Source organism: Apteryx rowi, unplaced genomic scaffold (genome assembly GCF_003343035.1).
Source record: "Apteryx rowi isolate R43461 unplaced genomic scaffold, aptRow1 scaffold_241, whole genome shotgun sequence".
Taxonomy (NCBI): domain Eukaryota; kingdom Metazoa; phylum Chordata; class Aves; order Apterygiformes; family Apterygidae; genus Apteryx; species Apteryx rowi.
Genome location: NW_020448764.1, coordinates 1,022,856 through 1,039,233, shown reverse-complemented (window position 1 = coordinate 1,039,233; position 16,378 = coordinate 1,022,856). Strand labels below are relative to the sequence as shown.

The 16,378-nt window shown below is 42.1% G+C and overlaps 1 protein-coding gene across 5 annotated transcripts; it reads right to left on the bottom strand.

The window, feature by feature from the left end:
- Nucleotides 1–709: 709 nt before the first annotated feature.
- SLC22A2 (solute carrier family 22 member 2) lies at nt 710–15,709 on the bottom strand. Of its 5 annotated transcripts, XM_026066470.1 has the most exons (11): nt 14,556–15,703; nt 12,135–12,238; nt 10,767–10,921; nt 8,181–8,349; nt 7,149–7,260; nt 6,611–6,717; nt 5,622–5,836; nt 5,185–5,293; nt 3,961–4,073; nt 2,762–2,861; nt 710–862 (listed from the first exon to the last, which is right to left on the bottom strand). In XM_026066470.1, the coding sequence occupies exons 1-11, from the start codon at nt 14,970–14,972 to the stop codon at nt 796–798; spliced, it is 1,668 nt and encodes a 555-aa protein (XP_025922255.1). In that variant the 5' UTR covers nt 14,973–15,703; the 3' UTR covers nt 710–795. The 5 variants fall into 5 exon arrangements, 3 of the variants coding, with proteins under 3 accessions (XP_025922255.1, XP_025922256.1, XP_025922257.1); XR_003253597.1 differs by lacking the exon at nt 3,961–4,073 and having other exon boundaries at nt 14,556–15,707; XM_026066471.1 differs by lacking the exons at nt 710–862; nt 2,762–2,861 and adding an exon at nt 2,868–3,107 and having other exon boundaries at nt 14,556–15,706.
- Between the last annotated feature and the right edge of the window lie 669 nt (nt 15,710–16,378).

Sequence of the window (16,378 nt, the reverse complement as noted above, 5' to 3'; positions counted from 1 at the left end):
ACAGCTCCCATACTTTTTAGCTGATAGGAATCTCAAACTATTCTTCCAGCAAATTCTGTGTGCTTCTGTGTGCGCACATGGTTATAATGCTATGGAAATTTAAGCAAACAGTACCATGCACAATAACAGTGTAGGTTATTCACCATGAAGATGACACTAACAAGACAAGAATATTTGGTGGTTACACACTAGAAAGAGAATGGTCATTACCTTATGAAGGACCATGCATCTTTCTCCTATGCATCCCTTCTCATGCTCTGGGTTGCCATATGCTCATCCCTGTGAGCCAGCTAAATGCCCCACGTGGGCTCCTCCAGAGGCACAAGAACACGTGAACTCCATGACACTTAAGCGCTAGTAAAAAATCTGTGAGAATTTGTTGCATGTTGTAACAAGTTTGTAGGTGGGTTGTAGTCATCTCTGTTCCACAACTGAGGTAAATCTCTGTTACATTATGCTACTCTTGCGGAAGACTGAACAAAAAAAGACTTCATGGAGGCTTATAAAGTTCTGGTGGGACAGACCCCACTATCCCAAAGTTAAGAGCAGCTCCTGTGTTCAGGCCCACACAGCTGGTATAAAAAAGGTTTCCAGCTCTAAGTTATATTTATATTATAATGTGCAGAGAGGGACAAAACTATGCAGCAATAGGGACAACCTCATCAGAAAAACCCAAGCATTGTAAATAAAGGATAGATGGACAAAAAAGGAAGATAGAAGAGAGTGTATTTATTTAAATTTGTTTTTCTATGCTAGTGCTCTAAAGCATATTGCCCAGAAAGAGGTCTGCATTCTTCAGTCATGTGCTACTTCTGATGTTTGGACATGGAGATAGATCTGTTTCTCCTTTGGAGCTCCTTGCCTGCAAGAACAACATGACATGAACAGTAAATTGGGAATGAATGTATTCAGTGAGCACCTAAATGCAAATTCATCRCTTGTCCTGGCCTCTTCTCCAAAGAAAATGAGCAGTTAATCCTCAAAGCCTCTAGGTTTGCTCTGGCTCCTCAGTAGATATTGGTGATTTACCTCATTACAAGAGTAGCTGGTATCAAGACTGCCCTTTTTCTGTTCCACAAAATCAATTTTGTTTTTTGTTTTAAAGCACAAATTATAGTTATAATAGAGTTGCAGCAGGTTTGAGAGGCTAGTGCAGTTATTCACAGGTCAGTACAGGCCTAGGCTGCTTGTTTTCAGATGCTTAGGGAGAAGACTAGGAAAAACTGCATCCAAAATTCCTTAAAGTAGAGTCTGGGAGCTAACAAGCAATTTTGTGGAAGCACAGGAGGTGGCTAAGCAAGCCCCTTGGGGCTACCCCGAGCAGCTTTGGGCATGAGTTTTGCTAAATGTCAGGTGAAAGCTATTAAGACGACATATGCACCATGTAATGGAGAGCAGAACTGAGATTATAAAAGCAGTGGAGATCCAGCAACTGAATTAAACGTCGCCACTCTGCACGAACGTGTCCATCTGGTGCAGCAGTGGGCACTGTGTTTGCAGTACTCGCTTCTGTGCCTGGCTGAATGACTGTAGCCCTGCAGGCAGCCCGCCTGTGCCTGCACCACGGCTCTGCAGGGTTTGTGGCACACAGATGCGCCACAGGCACATCTGAGTCACAGAGCACCTCTCCTGCCTGTCACGGGTGAGGCTGAAAAGACGACACCTTTTCTGAAGCTTTCACCAAGGCTGCACTATGCCTGCCTGCATTTTGGGGCTGGGACAGTGTCCAACAGCCTTTCCCACCACTTACCCCACCACCAGTGCCAGGGAAAGAGGAGTGGATGGCAGGTGTAAACCAGCACAACACAGCAGCCATCAGAAGGTGCTTCTGCATCTCTCTATACAGAATGCTTCCCACCAGCATTTCTGGGTATGAAGCAGGTGGTGCCTGGTCACCATGCGCTGCTGCACATCATGCGTGCCTCTTGGCAGCTGCCTGCACCCCAGGGCAGGCAAAACCCAGGGGGTGAGACAGCACCATCTCCCCAAGCACTGAGCGGGGTCAGTGAGTGTGCAGGGAGGGAGAGCAGGGACACGGCAAGCACAGGTGGGGCAGCTCTGGGAAGGAGCAGGCAGCCAGGGGTGAGGGAAGACAAGGCTTCCCCAGGGCAGCCCACAGCGCTCACTGCAGCCTGGCAGCCCACAGGGAGCTGATGAATCAATAATAGGAGACACCTTCAAAGATACTGCGAGTGGGAGAGATTTCCTCACCAGCCTCTTCAGTTTACAGTTCCTTTGTGTCATAGGTTACCATCTTCTAGCTTATGCTCTAATAAAACCTAGGGCTTTTTTTTTTTTTAAATACATGTTTCAAGTCCTGCTGGTGTTTGAGGCAACATCTTGCATCTCAGCATTAACAAGAGGAGGTATTCAAAGTAGCACATTGGCATTTGCAGAATAAAATGGCCACCTCTGTTCCCCTTTAAGTATTATGAAGGAAAAGCACCTGAAAYTAGAGATGGATGCACTCAAGATATCAAGAATTTGACATAGCTATAGTCTGAATATTTGTTAGAACTGAAATGCAAGGGCAAAGGGCCATCATTGTATCCTATCACTTATAGCATGGCTTGGTCACAAGTCATTTTGCTTTAAGTGCCTGAAAAGTAGACTGCAGGAAACATCACAAAGTACAGGGCAATTTTATTAGCAAGCACTTGGGGGGGGTTGCTTGGCTGGGTTACCCCCCTTTATCATTCTTTATGTATGGCATAATATAAGCATAATAGCAGGCCAGTGAGAGCTCATCACCCTGACCCACCTGTGCAAGTTTTCAACATCTTCAACTGTCTCGGGCAAAACTCTTCCTTTAGTTTCAGGCAGAAGCAACACCAATCCACCAGCAATTAAACCAAGAACAGCTTCAAATCAAACAGATGCACAGACTTTGTTAGCATATACCACTTTGCAGCATATACACCATCTTTCTGCTGCCTTGCACAAAGCACTCATAAGTGGGATTTTATTTTGTTCTTCAGACAACACGGGCACATCAAGACTTTATATGCAAGACTTCCAGGCCATCTCCAGAGGATGTGACAGTCGTGTGGAGACAGCAACAAGCAAAGTACAATTGTGAGGTATGCACTGAACTAGGGTCTCTCAGACTAGAAAGACAGGAGTAAAAAGAATCCTTTTTAGCCTGAATGTATGCCAGAAAATGGATTTGAATTTTCTGTTATGTAACAATATCTAGAAAATACATTCAGTGTGTTAACTCCTATACAATGTAATTAACTCTCCACTGACAATTTTGTCACCCACTTTGCACACGCTTTTCTGGTTTCTATATGTTTTAAGTCTACTATGCACCCTCATAAATGTGCCCTCAGTTAAAAATTGCATATTGCCATTCAAGACATTTTTCTATAAATAGTGTACTGTGTGCTTATCTGAAGATTTAGAGAAGTTTTGCAGACCCTGACCTAAAAGTTCAGGCAGCTAGACAAACACTTACCTTGCATTTATTTACCAGTCTCATTCCAAACAGGTGGAGAATAGCCAGTTAACACATAGACTGTTGGAAAAGCTAAAGTATAGCAGCCAGACTTGTGGCTTAACGTATCATTAAATAAGAAAGGAATTATGTGAAACTAGTTTTTTTGTTCCAGGACTGAGACAATGTAATTCACAGAAGAGCAGTAATTCATCAGACTTAAATCCATCACAAATATTAATCTGATCAAAATGTCAGAATGTTTCTCAGCTCTTTGCCATTTGTCAAATCCATATTCATCTCTAGCTTTCTTTAAAAATACAAGGAACAATATTAACAGCAAAGGAGATATGAATGCATAAACAAGTTCCAAGTTACTATAAACTGAAGGTTATGGCTTCTATAAAGGGGAATATGCTCCTACTGAATTTGGAGCAACTGTCTCAGCAGTTTTCCTCCCTTTATAACTTGGGCCCATTGCTGTACCCCAGGAGCAGCCTGCAAGGAGGCAAGGCGGCACTTACTGAAGACTATCAGTGGCAGCTCCTGCCACACTTCCACCAGTCTGTAGACAACGAAGGGGGCGACAATTCCACCAACATCACACAAGGCAGAGCAGACCATTACCCCAAGGTTCCTGGTTCAACAGCAAAGGGATTACGTTAGTGTGAAAGAGTACTGCAGATGGAAAGGAACCAGCTCTGACCTTGTACAGAGCACAGCCTATAGCTCTGCAGAAAAGCCCTAATTTTCCCAGCTGGTAGGCAGATTCAGAAATTCAGACCTACGTAGTGCAAGAATAAAAGTCTTAGGAAAGAGGAACAGTAGAGTTTACCTGTATTTTCACATGAAAAGGTGTGAGCAGATTCCCAAGGTTAAAGATAGAGAATCAGTCCCAGAGAGTCTAAGTAGAATCTCCAAACAGATTTAGTAAAAATGTAAAAACTTCAGCTTCAGTACACCTTGTTAGTGCAAGGGGTGTCCAAAGATCCTCCTGTTGCTATACACAGTACTGGAACCATAAATAAAACTTCAAACTGTCTTGTACTGCATTCATTTTGGATAAAGAAACGAGTTTGAGAGCCTCGTAACTTCATATTTTGTGCAACTTCACATATAATCAGTTCCTTTCTAGTGAAGAAAGGAGGTAAGAGATTCATCTGGTCAGCACAGACACCTATCCTGCAAACAATAGCATATGATCTAGTTGTCTTTCACTACGATCACACTACAATCACTGGGAAAAATTAGGAAATTTTGAAGAGTTAACATCTCTAAAGCTTTGGATAGCTGCAGTGCACATATCTACTTCTGAACTGGTCACCCTGCAGCCCACTTACAGTCAGTGGAGAAAACCAGACCTCAGGTCAAGGGCTTGGGTTTTGCTAATGCACATTCTCCATAGCAGCACTGATACTGGATAGATCCATTTAAAGGTTACTTTGGTTCAAATGAGACTCAAATCCAAATACGTGGGATCTGAGATCCCTCATCCAGTTGGTTGTCTCCACTTTTCTCTTTAATTGTCACATCAGTTTTCACCTGCCTTAAAATATATTTGATTTCTTCATTAACCTGCATTTTAAAGCATTTTCCTCATGCTCCACCCACATGTTCAGCAATACCTGTGTAGTTCTGAAGCACTTGAGGATTTAATTAGTTATAATTTAGCATAAAATATACCATATAGATTGGCTGAAACAATTTGTTTCCAGGCCAAATGGCTGGCTGGGAGAAGGTGCACCTACCTGATATATGTTGGATACAGTTCAGTGTTCACAAAGCAAACCATTTCAAAAGCCATCGTGATTCCCATTCGCCCAACGCAAGCAGCGATCACTTTTAGCCAATGTATGTCTGCAAAGAAAGCACATTCAAAATATTTACATATATCCCAATGATTTAGCAGGAATCAGTTAATGAACCAATCCCATATTTCTTGATTCTTTTTAAAAGGCTATATTTTGCTTGTATGAACCAGGAAATGCAAACAGTTGGCACCACATGAGCTGCGGGTAGGGGAAGTTCCCAAAGCAGCATAGAGGACCTAAATGCTTTCAGATTTTTTATTAGAAGCGCTACAAATTGACCTCGTTTCACTTCGGCAGTGTGAGGAGATAGACTAGCATTGCTCCCAAGAAGCAACATTAGGGTGGGGAAACTACGGCGGCCTACGATGACTCACCCTCTGGGATCAGAGCAGTAACAAGACAGGCTGCTCCAGCCACCAGATTCGACGCAGCCCACGGGTAGCGTCGCCCAATGCGGTCAATGGTGATGATGATGATGAAGGCAGCTGGGAACTCAAAAAGAGCAGAATAGAGAAAATCCAGATGCATGTTCCCACCGGCTATTCCCATGTGCATGATGAGCCCCTGGTAGAGGACGGAGCTCGTGAACCTAGGCAGAGGAGACCGTTACAGCTTCGTTACTCAGGGAACGGAGGCCTGCTTCCTGCTGGAGAGTGCATAACCAGAGCAAAAAAACCCCCCCAAAAACAAAAAACAAAAACCCACCAGCAGAGCCAACTTCTGCCATAACAGTGTTTGTACATGAAACCTGGGAGCCTGTAGAACAGGATGGGCAGTCAAGATCTGCAGTGGGAATCATGATGCTGCAGGCAGAGGCTGATGTAACTGAGCCTGCACTAGTACAAGCTACGTTAGAGCCCACCGCATTCATTCCTGGAGTAATTTACAGACTGGCACCTCTTACACCACCAAAATATTTCTGTGCTTCTGGAGTGCCCCCTGCTTGCTGGGTGGGGGACAGCACTTTTCTAGGCACAGCATGATCACTGTGCATCTGCAGTGCCTAACTTACTTTGATTTGGAAACTGCTCTGAAATGCAGAAAGTCTCTTCAGTGAGGAAGAAAAAGTTAGTACTTTTCATGCTTTTTTTCCAGATTAAACTCTTTTTTGGTTCAGAACAGACATCTCTGTTGGTTTCACACATTTCAATAAAAGCAAAGCTATTGAAATTAATGCGAGCTTCCCAGCCAGGAGGATGCCACACTCCAGTGTAATGGGTCAGCAGTTCCTTGAGACAAGATTAAATCCCTCCTCTACCAGAGGCCTTCTGCATATTCAGCTCTTGAAACAAAATCTAAAACAAGGCTGGAGATTTAAACTTTTTTTTTAAACCAAAAAGAAATCTGAACATTGTCTTTTTACCAATTGTACATCAAAATGAATGTATTTTTCCTCATCTGTGGTGTCCTAACAAGGTCAATGAGTGAAGGGGTCTGCTTTCCACCATCTTCCTCTTCAAATTTAATATCCTGCAGAAAAGCCAGAACAACATTCACTGGAGCTGAGAGACTTCCACTCTCCTTGGAAAAGCAGCTGGTGACAAGTTTGCATGCTACAGCTCTTCAGTGCATATGATGGCCCCTGAAGACACTGATCTGCTCCTACCCACACAATAGGGGCGGCAGGCCAGGACTGCAGCAGAATTCCCTCACTAAGGCTTTTTGCTGTTCCCTACTTTCAAACAGATATGTTCTAACTTATTTCTGCAGGGGAAAACAAAACTAGTTTTTTTGCTTAGCCAGTCTTAAGACGGTCGTTCTTTCTCACCATCCTTGTCGCTGTGATAGAGATTACTACCTCTCTGACTAGGAGGCAGAAACAGTAAGCTTCTGCTGGAAGGAATTAAAAAAAGGGATTATTGTAATGCTTGCTTACATCTATAAGCAAACTCCAAGCTCACCTCAAGATGGGAAGGCATCTTCTGATTTTTTTTGGCCATATCACTAACAATTTTCATAGCTTTGTCATTTTTCCCTTGAGATATCAGCCACCTGGGAGACTCCGGGAGGCACCTACAATGCAAGCAAGGGGATGCTATTATACCAAAAGCTAATGCCCATGCAGTGCTCCTGTGTTTGGAGACTGCGAGGACAGTACTTTTGTTGAATAGACACAGTTTTTTCCTCTCTCCTCCCCCCCACCCTGAGCTTATTCCACTGTTGCAGTGGAAAAAAGGAGCAATTATCGTAGTGGCTTTAGTCAAAGAGGAGCTTATTAAAGATATATCCGGAAGGTCTTTGAGTGAGAGCAATGTTATAATTTATTTAGCCTGTCCACCACAAACTGGCTCCGCTTAAGGAACCATTTTCCAGATGCACTATCACAGGTCAAGAAAAAGTATTCACAAAAATTGAAAAAGGAAGAGAACAAATCCCCTTCTATTATTCCTATCCTCTTGGTTCAGCTAAACCATGTCTCATACCCAAAGCATTCAAAAGCTGAAAAATATTAATCAAAAAGATAAGCGAGAACCCAAAATAAAGGTGAGCCCATGCACCTTCTTTTGGTTGGACCAAAGACCTGCAGGTTTTTCTTGAAAGGATGTGTAAATAACCTGTCACAATTATGTAAGTATTCAGCAATGTTTCAATAACCATCTTTTCAACACAGGATCCACTAAATTATGTCAGACATTTCTTTTCCTTTATAAAACGTTTAGTGAAGATAATAAATTAAGCCATTCTTCAGCGATTTTAAAACTAGTCTTTCCTTTAAAGCAGAAGTTGGATGTGGCATACAGGCTCAGATGCAACAGTGTCATTTGTTGAGGGGCCCTATTTTCCTCTCCTTATTACTGTTTTTCGCCTCTTTGCATTAACAGGCATAAGTGTCTAAAAAGCAGTGCAAAATTTCCCTCAATTTCTTGAGTCTCAGGGACCAAAAGAGGTTGCTTTTTTGGTCTTGCATGGAGACACAACAAAAGCATGTTTACCAGTAGTAGAGCAAGAAGAAGCAGCTTGGCAGAGTAACAGTGAGCTGCAGCCATCTCCAGTGAGGAATTGCATAAGCAATGGCATCAAACACAAGGAGTCCAACCGAGAAGGCTGCCTGATAGAGAATCCCCACTGTTCTCCTATATCTTGGACCAACAACTTCTGTGACTAAAAATGCATAGAGACAGATGAATGATACTTCAGCGATGACAGCTCAGTGCAGGAGTAAGTTTCTCTGTGGGGACTCTGGAAAACAAATGTTACATTAATACCCTGAAGAAAGCTTCTTAGAAATTCTGGACTTCTCGGCATAAAATCTCAGAAAAGGGGAGGGGGGGGAGGGGGAAAGAAATCCCCCAATGCTTGTACAGGAAGGTGGTTTGCTTTTCTATCACCGAAACTTAGTAAGAGAGAAGAGCACTTTAGTTCTAAGCTGATCTAAAGCATTCAGTTGTTATCTTCTACCATGGAAAACACTGAATAAATCAAACACTTCCTCAAAATGCACAGATGGATTTTATTGTAAAAATCTAACACTACCCTACATAACGCCTCCAACCTGATAACAAAGCAGAATTTTTTTTAAGTGTACCTTTTCAGTCTGCATCTCACTCCCAACACACAAGAAATGTTTGTATCGCAAAATGGGACTTACAGCTTCCCAGACAGGATGGTTTCATGACTAATTTGCCGTTTGCAAACATCACATCATGGGATAGGCCTCACAGGTTAAGTGTTATTGACACAGAACTAAGAGATAGTAATTATTCTGTAACATGAGCATAACACGTGAAATTTTGCATCCAGTTGTGTCTCATTTCAAAAAAGCAAAGAGTAGAAAAAGAACAAAATGCAATTATTTAGCAATAATTATTTCCTTATTCAAGGAACTGCTTCGTGTAGAATTACAGATTAGCTAATATTGTTTTGGCAAATGACTAGTAGAAACAAAAGACATCTCTGGCTCAGAAAGACTCTGAGCCAAAAACAGTTGAAAATCAGATAAGTGTCCCAAGAGAGTATGATAATAAGGTTGCTCTGTCCTTATATCCTTCCCTAGGCATTCAGTATTGACCACCTTTAGGGAAAGGATACAAGTTTAAACTGGCTTTGGGTCTGATTCCAYGCGACTTTTCTCATAAGCAAGTTTCAAGGAGAACCCAGAAGTAATAAAGTGCATTCGAGGAAAATACGGTAGGACAAATCATTGTCCTGAAATGAATTTTATACTATAAAAATGGCATGAAGTCCTCCAGAAGTGGCGATGAAAGTTTCATCAGTGCCAAAAAAAGATCTAAGAGGCTAAATAAGCATCTAGAGCATGCACAGGAAGGAACAATCCCATCTTGGCAGAGAATGGCCTGGCTGTGGGCTAGATGTTTTTATTTAACTTTTTATCTCAAACATCTGGATAACTGCATTAGCAAGAATTAACAGTAGTTTAATTAACAGTAGTTTAAAGTGTTCCTATTTACATTTTTGCCACCATCACAGTTAACTGAATGGAGTAGGGTGGGCCACCTCACTCAGAGCTATTCCGTAGAGCCACCTACCTTGCTAACCCAGGTAACACTGAATTGAGCAGCATTTGAAATACTTTATTCACTGCTCTGTTGATTACTTGTTCATTTATTGCTAGAAGGCTGAAGTCCGCAAGAGAGAAGCCCCCGGTGGCTCTGCCAAACCCCAGAATTGGGGCCTAAGTTCCAAGCTGGCCCCCAACTCTGCCTTGGCACAGCAGAGCACTGCTCATTAGCTACAAAATTAATCTTAGCTTGAGATTGTACTGGTGCAATACTGCCCTCGGGATGGGCACGTGGTAGTGGCATGCCAGCTCAGGTTGGCTCCGGTGGTGACTAGCGCAGGCATCCCTGCCTCGTGGGCTGTTGCTCCTGCTGACGTGCCTGTGCCTTGCTGCCATGCAGTTGTGCTTTGCAGCCAGATGTGATCAGCGCAGCACTGGGAGAAACACCACAACAGCCAGCCTCTTCCCATTGCTTTGAAAACCCTGGGTTTGGCCTTTACTCAAACAAGTGCACAACACCAGTATACTCAAACAGCTTGTCTTTTTCTCAGCAAGAACATACTGTTCTTCAGTTATTTTTAGCTTGTAAAGCCTCTGTTTGCCCTTTATTGCTCTTTATAGCATAAAAATGCCTTCAATTTTCCCTATTCTCTGCATGTTTCTTTAATGGCCTCCTTTGTCCTCATCATCTCAGCTGTAACTTGTTTAGAAAGTCGGCACCAGGCAGCTGCAGGCTGCACTAGGGTCTGCCTCCTTCCCCAGCCAGCACCCCAATGGGTGGGAGAGGGGCTCAGGTCTGGCAAGGGGAGAGCTGCACCGCAGGGGACAGCCTACCCTTAGGTAGCAGCCTTAATTTACCATCACTTGTTTGATCTTTGAAGGCTACTATGGTTTGGGAAAAACAAGTGTTTAAAAAAAAATACCAGTAAGCCAAAGAGGGAGAATATTCCTCAAGATCAGCTTGTATAAATGATTTCAAAAAGCTATGAGGCTTTTTTTTTTWAAAAATAGCTTTTTCCTTGTCTTCTGTAGCCAATACAGGGAAAAGGTCTGAACTCACCCAGGATGTAGCCTGTGGTCCAGCAGCCCTTGCTGACCAGTCCTTGCAGGAAACGGAAGATCAATATCCACAGGTAGGTGGGCACAAAGACCAGAAGAATTCCACAAATAGCATTTGCAAGTATTGTAGTTAAGAGGCAAAATTTACGCCCAAACCTGGGTTGGAAGATAATACATGTAAGACAAAACACCAATAAGGAAGACACAGATGTTTTAAATCAGAGAGCTGTGCATCATCAAAAAAAAAATCCAAAAATTTTGTAATGCAAGGCACAGACACATGCCAACTTCTATTGCTAGCCCATTACTCGCTGACTTTTCAATTCCTTGAAAAATTACTGCGGCAACTGCTCTGCAATTCCATAAAGGCTTTCAAGGCTGCTTGAAGGAAGAAAATTTTCCCCAGCAGCAGCTGAACAATAGGCCCATATTTACATATGCTTGTGGCTGTTATCTCCAAATTCCAGAACAGGCAGCTTATTAATTTTTTTAACACAGAGTGAAAAATATGTACAGATTAATATTATGGCTCTGATATACCTGTGGGGACCAGGGACAACAAATTTATATACAAGAAACTTAATCCTGAAAAATATGTATGGATCCTGCCCTGAGTGGGCTGTACTTCACRACTGGAGAACAGAACCTGCAGTACTAACAGTCTCTAGATAGGAGAGAAGCAAGGGAGAAAAGGGTCTTCAAATATTGGTATATGTTTATTTTTAAACCAAACTGCCTGGACAAGTTTGAGTGTTTTCTCACCGCCCACGCACTTGCCATGTGGCAAGCCAGAAGTATAGCATGTGTCCCACTRCAGATCCTCCAAGGGAGGACTTTATCTGCTGGTTCTGAACTAGGTGCTAAGATGCCAGGGCACACAGTGATTTCCAAACCAGCACTGCTGTTGTATCTATTTGGCAATCTATGTGTGTATTACTTCTTAACAAGTAAAAGTTTCTCAAAGGGAAGCCAAATGTTTCCAAGACATAGCAGAATAGAGCACGACTGTTTGAGTGAAAGCTACAAATCAGAATTTCCTGGCTTCTATCAACTACCCCAATATTTTCATATGGGACTGTTGAGTTTTGCATATATGGTCCTGAAACACCTTGCAGAAAACGTGAGTTTTGCAGGACTTGCAGAGCAGGAAAGATCGGCACCTATGTAAACTATCAGGTATGATTTGTTCACTCAAGAATGAGAGTTAGAGTGCTCATTTCTAATACTATGAGTTAATATCTAGGTGATTTGCCTTATTTTGAAAAGAACAGAGATATCAATTGCACAACTTTTCTCTGCCTTTACTTAAGCTTAGCTGCTGAACACTGATAAAGGAGGTCAGGTGGTTTTACTGTCATCCCACACATACCTGTCTGCTATGTAGCCAATGTTTACAGAGCCAATAAAAAACCCAGCATTCACAGACGACTGAAAGAGATCCAGCTTCCAGGAGTCCTCGCACACCAGGTTAAACTAAAGAAGCAACCACAGTTAGAAGCAAAACAGTGAAATCAGGAACTAGTTCACACTTGCAAGTCTCCTTAGCTTCAGTTAGGGACTTAAACATGTTTCTGGGTTGACACTCATTTTAATCAACATCCAGGACCCCTATTGATTTAATTAAGTGTCCAACATTAAAAATAGGATCAAGCCTTTGAGCAATTCCCTGCTATTTCCATTCACGTTTCATCTTTATTACTGGAAAGAACATAACTGTTATTTGCTTGCCAAAATTAGGACCATAATGCACATTATGCTTTGTTCWAACTCAGTTAATCATCCTAGGCTTTCTAAACATTTTTTTGGAGGGGGGCTGGTGGTTAATGTTTCTAAGCAGTTCTAGTTGCCTCATCTCCTTGTATGCCACAGTAGCTCCTGCAAATTGCTTTGGATTCAGGATGGTATATTCCCAAAAGGTATTCCAGATATGCCTGATTTGTCATGCTTTCTGTGAAGCACCGGTAATGCCTCACTGAAGGAGTATGGGATGAGTTACTGTGCATCTTCTGCTGAGCTGAATGGGCTCAGGAGGGGTTTGGAAGCAGAGAAAAATCCTACAGCTTAACTTGTCTGGAGACGGGGCATTTCACAGCCACGGCCAAGCTTTGCTACAGATATTTGCCATCCGACCTTAGTCCTCATTCCTTACTTGAGAAAATAAGTAAAAGAGTTACTGGAGGATAAGTTACTTTAAAAAGCCATCCTCAAGTGACTGAGAATCCCTTTCTGTCCCACTGATAAGCTGGGTTTATTTAAAACTATGTGTCTTTGATCCATGTAAAAACAGCATCAGCCCTGTGAGGATATTATTTCATGTGCAAATTTTTCCTTGGAGCAAAGCCACATGCTTTATTCTGTGCTATCCTTTGCCCTGCTTCCTTGCCAAAGCAAGGGACAATACACAAGAGCCTGACAGCCTTAATGGAAACAGTCACAGCCCAACACAAAACACACTGGAAAAACTTCCAGCTTGTGTAGATTCCCGCAGTTGTAGTCTAACAAAGCCTTTGCTCCTTTATAGCCAGCATGGTGTAATGCCAGATCCTCAGATCGTTTACTTCACAGGATCACTGACAGAAGCAGCACTGCACACTTCTGTGCACATTTTTGGCTATTTCAGACAATCCCAAGAGATCCAGTCAAGCCCTCTGGAGCCACAGCATTTGCTCAAGTCTTTTTGAGTGAAAGGTGTCTGTTGCAGTGGTGGCTTGTAGCAGCCTTGTGTCACCCTCCGTTTGTGAGGTGTTCATTAAGGACTGCCTAACACAATTTGGTGGTTTATTTCCTCACCTTAATATCACATAGTCCATACTTTATGGGAAGAAATACACATACAGTACACCTGTTTTCATTGACTTCCCCCCCTCATTTCCTTAAATAACCCTCTATTAAGTCTCAAACTTACAAAACTACAAACACTGAAATCACTAGAACCTTGAATTTAACTGCTTTTACATTTATTTTAGCAAGTTCTATTAAATTTTTTTTAGAGGTGCCTGAAGTCAGTTTTTCTTTGCACTAAGTTTATGATGAAATCATTCATCATCCAATATACTGATTTCTTTAGATAGCTAAAGGTACTTAAAATCCTGAAGTACTTCAAATAGCTTATATACCATTTGCAAATATTGGTGTGTGATCTTAGAACAAAAACAGGCATTGGCTTTTCYGCAATTTATTCCTAAAATAAGCTGCTTAACTGTGGGAGGTGATTACTTCTCCCTCACCCCTAATCATTTAATCATATTTGAATCAAACTTTAAAACTTAAACCCACAGAAGCAGAAGTTCAGGCCCAGGTCCCAGAGAGACTGCGTGGTTCTGGAATCCACCTGCACACAAGTCAGCTGGTTTTGTTTGGAGTGTTACAAGTTCTTGATATCGAGCACACACTGAGGGATGTTTACACACTTCCACCAATAGGATTTTGCATGTGACTAGAGCTTTATTCAAAACTAGGCTTTATCTACATAGTGATTTATTTGCTGAAATACTTTTTGCTTCACAGCCGAAGGTAAAAGCTTCTGTGCACAGCAAGATGACAGTGGAAATATTTTACATGGCTTTCTGCATAATTTGACAGCAGGAGATGATCCCCGCCTCTAGGTAAGCATATGTGTATATTATATACATTTAAAATTAACACATCTATATTTTACATAGATATAAAATATCTAAAATATAAAACATATATAAAAATAAAAATATATAAAAGGCTATTTCAGATGTCTTCCACATCCTTCAACTCTTCAGTGATAAAGGGAAAAGGGAAGGCAGGCATTTGTTTTTACCTCCGTCACAAGAGACGACCCCGAAGACTCGTAGACCCAGCCATCCCGGCAGCTGGTGAGGGGGACAGCACTGCTGTTACCATGCCCCAGGAAGGCAGCGATGGGGTCAGTGCAGCTGAGGCCGGTCGTGTTCCAGTCAACGTCATAGCGCCTGCAGTGGCTAGCAAAAGAGGTGCTGTGTTGCCCCCACTCAGGAACGGTGTAGCGCAGCTCCTCTTCCAGGCCCCAGCCACATCTATGGCTCAGCTCAGCCACGCCAGGACTGAAGCAGCGATGTTCAGGGATGAACCCCAAAAAGACAACACCCACATAAACAGGGGTGAAGGCAGCAGAGAGCAAGCACAGGACAAAAAAGGTTTGCTTTTGGAACCTGTCAAATTCTCCAACGCTCTCTAAGACTTCATCAAGGGTTGGCATTTTTGCATTAAAACCCCCTCAAAAACTTATCTAGGTCCTCTCTACAGCACTGATATATTTATTTGGCAGCAAAGCTATTTAAGTAACAAAGACATTTGACCAAAAGTCAAGACTAACTCCATAAATTATTAAACTACATGTTGCAAGCTTTATTTTTTAGGTTTCACTTAAAGTCAAACCTTGATTCACCCAAGGAGAATTTGCATTTAACCCCTAATCAGAAAGCATATGTTCCTTTTCTTCAGAAAAGCAGCTAAAAGCCAGAACACTATGTTTCTTATTAGCCAAGTCAGCTCTTTGAAGACAAGCAGCATTTCGACAAGTGTAGACAGGAAATTCTATCAACAAGCAAGTGAAAAATTTAGTGTAGCAATTGCTGGGCATAATGTATGAACAAGGTTTATTAACTAAACTTTAAACTCTAAAGGATTTTTAAATACACTGGGAAATAGAAGTTTTCCTACATTGAACCTTATTACAGTAGAGGAACATCTGTCCTACAGCTCATATGCTGACCATGTTACGCCCAGCAGCCACCTTTAATTTCCGCACATCCCCATTTCCAAAGAAACTCCCCCCCATCTATAGCAGGAAGCATGTTTTATCTGACCATACTTTCGTTCAAAAGTTTCAGTGATACAAAAAGATTTAAAAGCATTCAGTATAGGATTATGCACTAGAAATAGCTTTGGGAAGCCATGATATACAGTAATTAAGACTGAGAATTACTTCTTACTACAGACCTGTAAGACTTTAGGCAGACTTGTGGTGCACAAAAAGAAAGAATGYAGAGTTGTATCAGGCTTCAGTGGTATTTCATACTGTCTATGGATGGATACCAGCTACTCCAATACCTTTTGCTGACATCAGTTTTCATCAGAAGGAAAAGCATGAATGAAGACTACATTTTAGAGACAGAAAACAAAAAAGAAAATGGTCTGGAAAGTGACTTGCCCAGATTAAGCAACTATGCACAGATTGAAGAACTACTCCCAATGTACTCCAAAAACCAAAATAAGCTTACAAGACAGTTCTGAAGCAAAAAGAGAGACCAGAACCAGTTCTTCACCCAGTCTAATACGTCTAATACACTGCTGAAAACTCTGTTAATCTTCAGAGTAATTACAACCCAACCAGCTGTAAAAACTGCTTTGTGAACCAGTACTCCAAGAGCATTCTTCACATCACACAGACCTATCACCTCCTCAAACAAACAACCCCTCCTCCCCCCCACACACACATTACTGAAGTAGAGTAACAAGAACTCTGCTTATGCAACTATTTAAAGCAGCATTACCATGCACTAAGCACACAGCCTCTCTGGAGCCACCACCATAATTCCCTGGACTTTCATCTCCTCAGCTGCAGGAGGTCCATGTGGAGCAGGAGGGACAAGTGCACAGCAC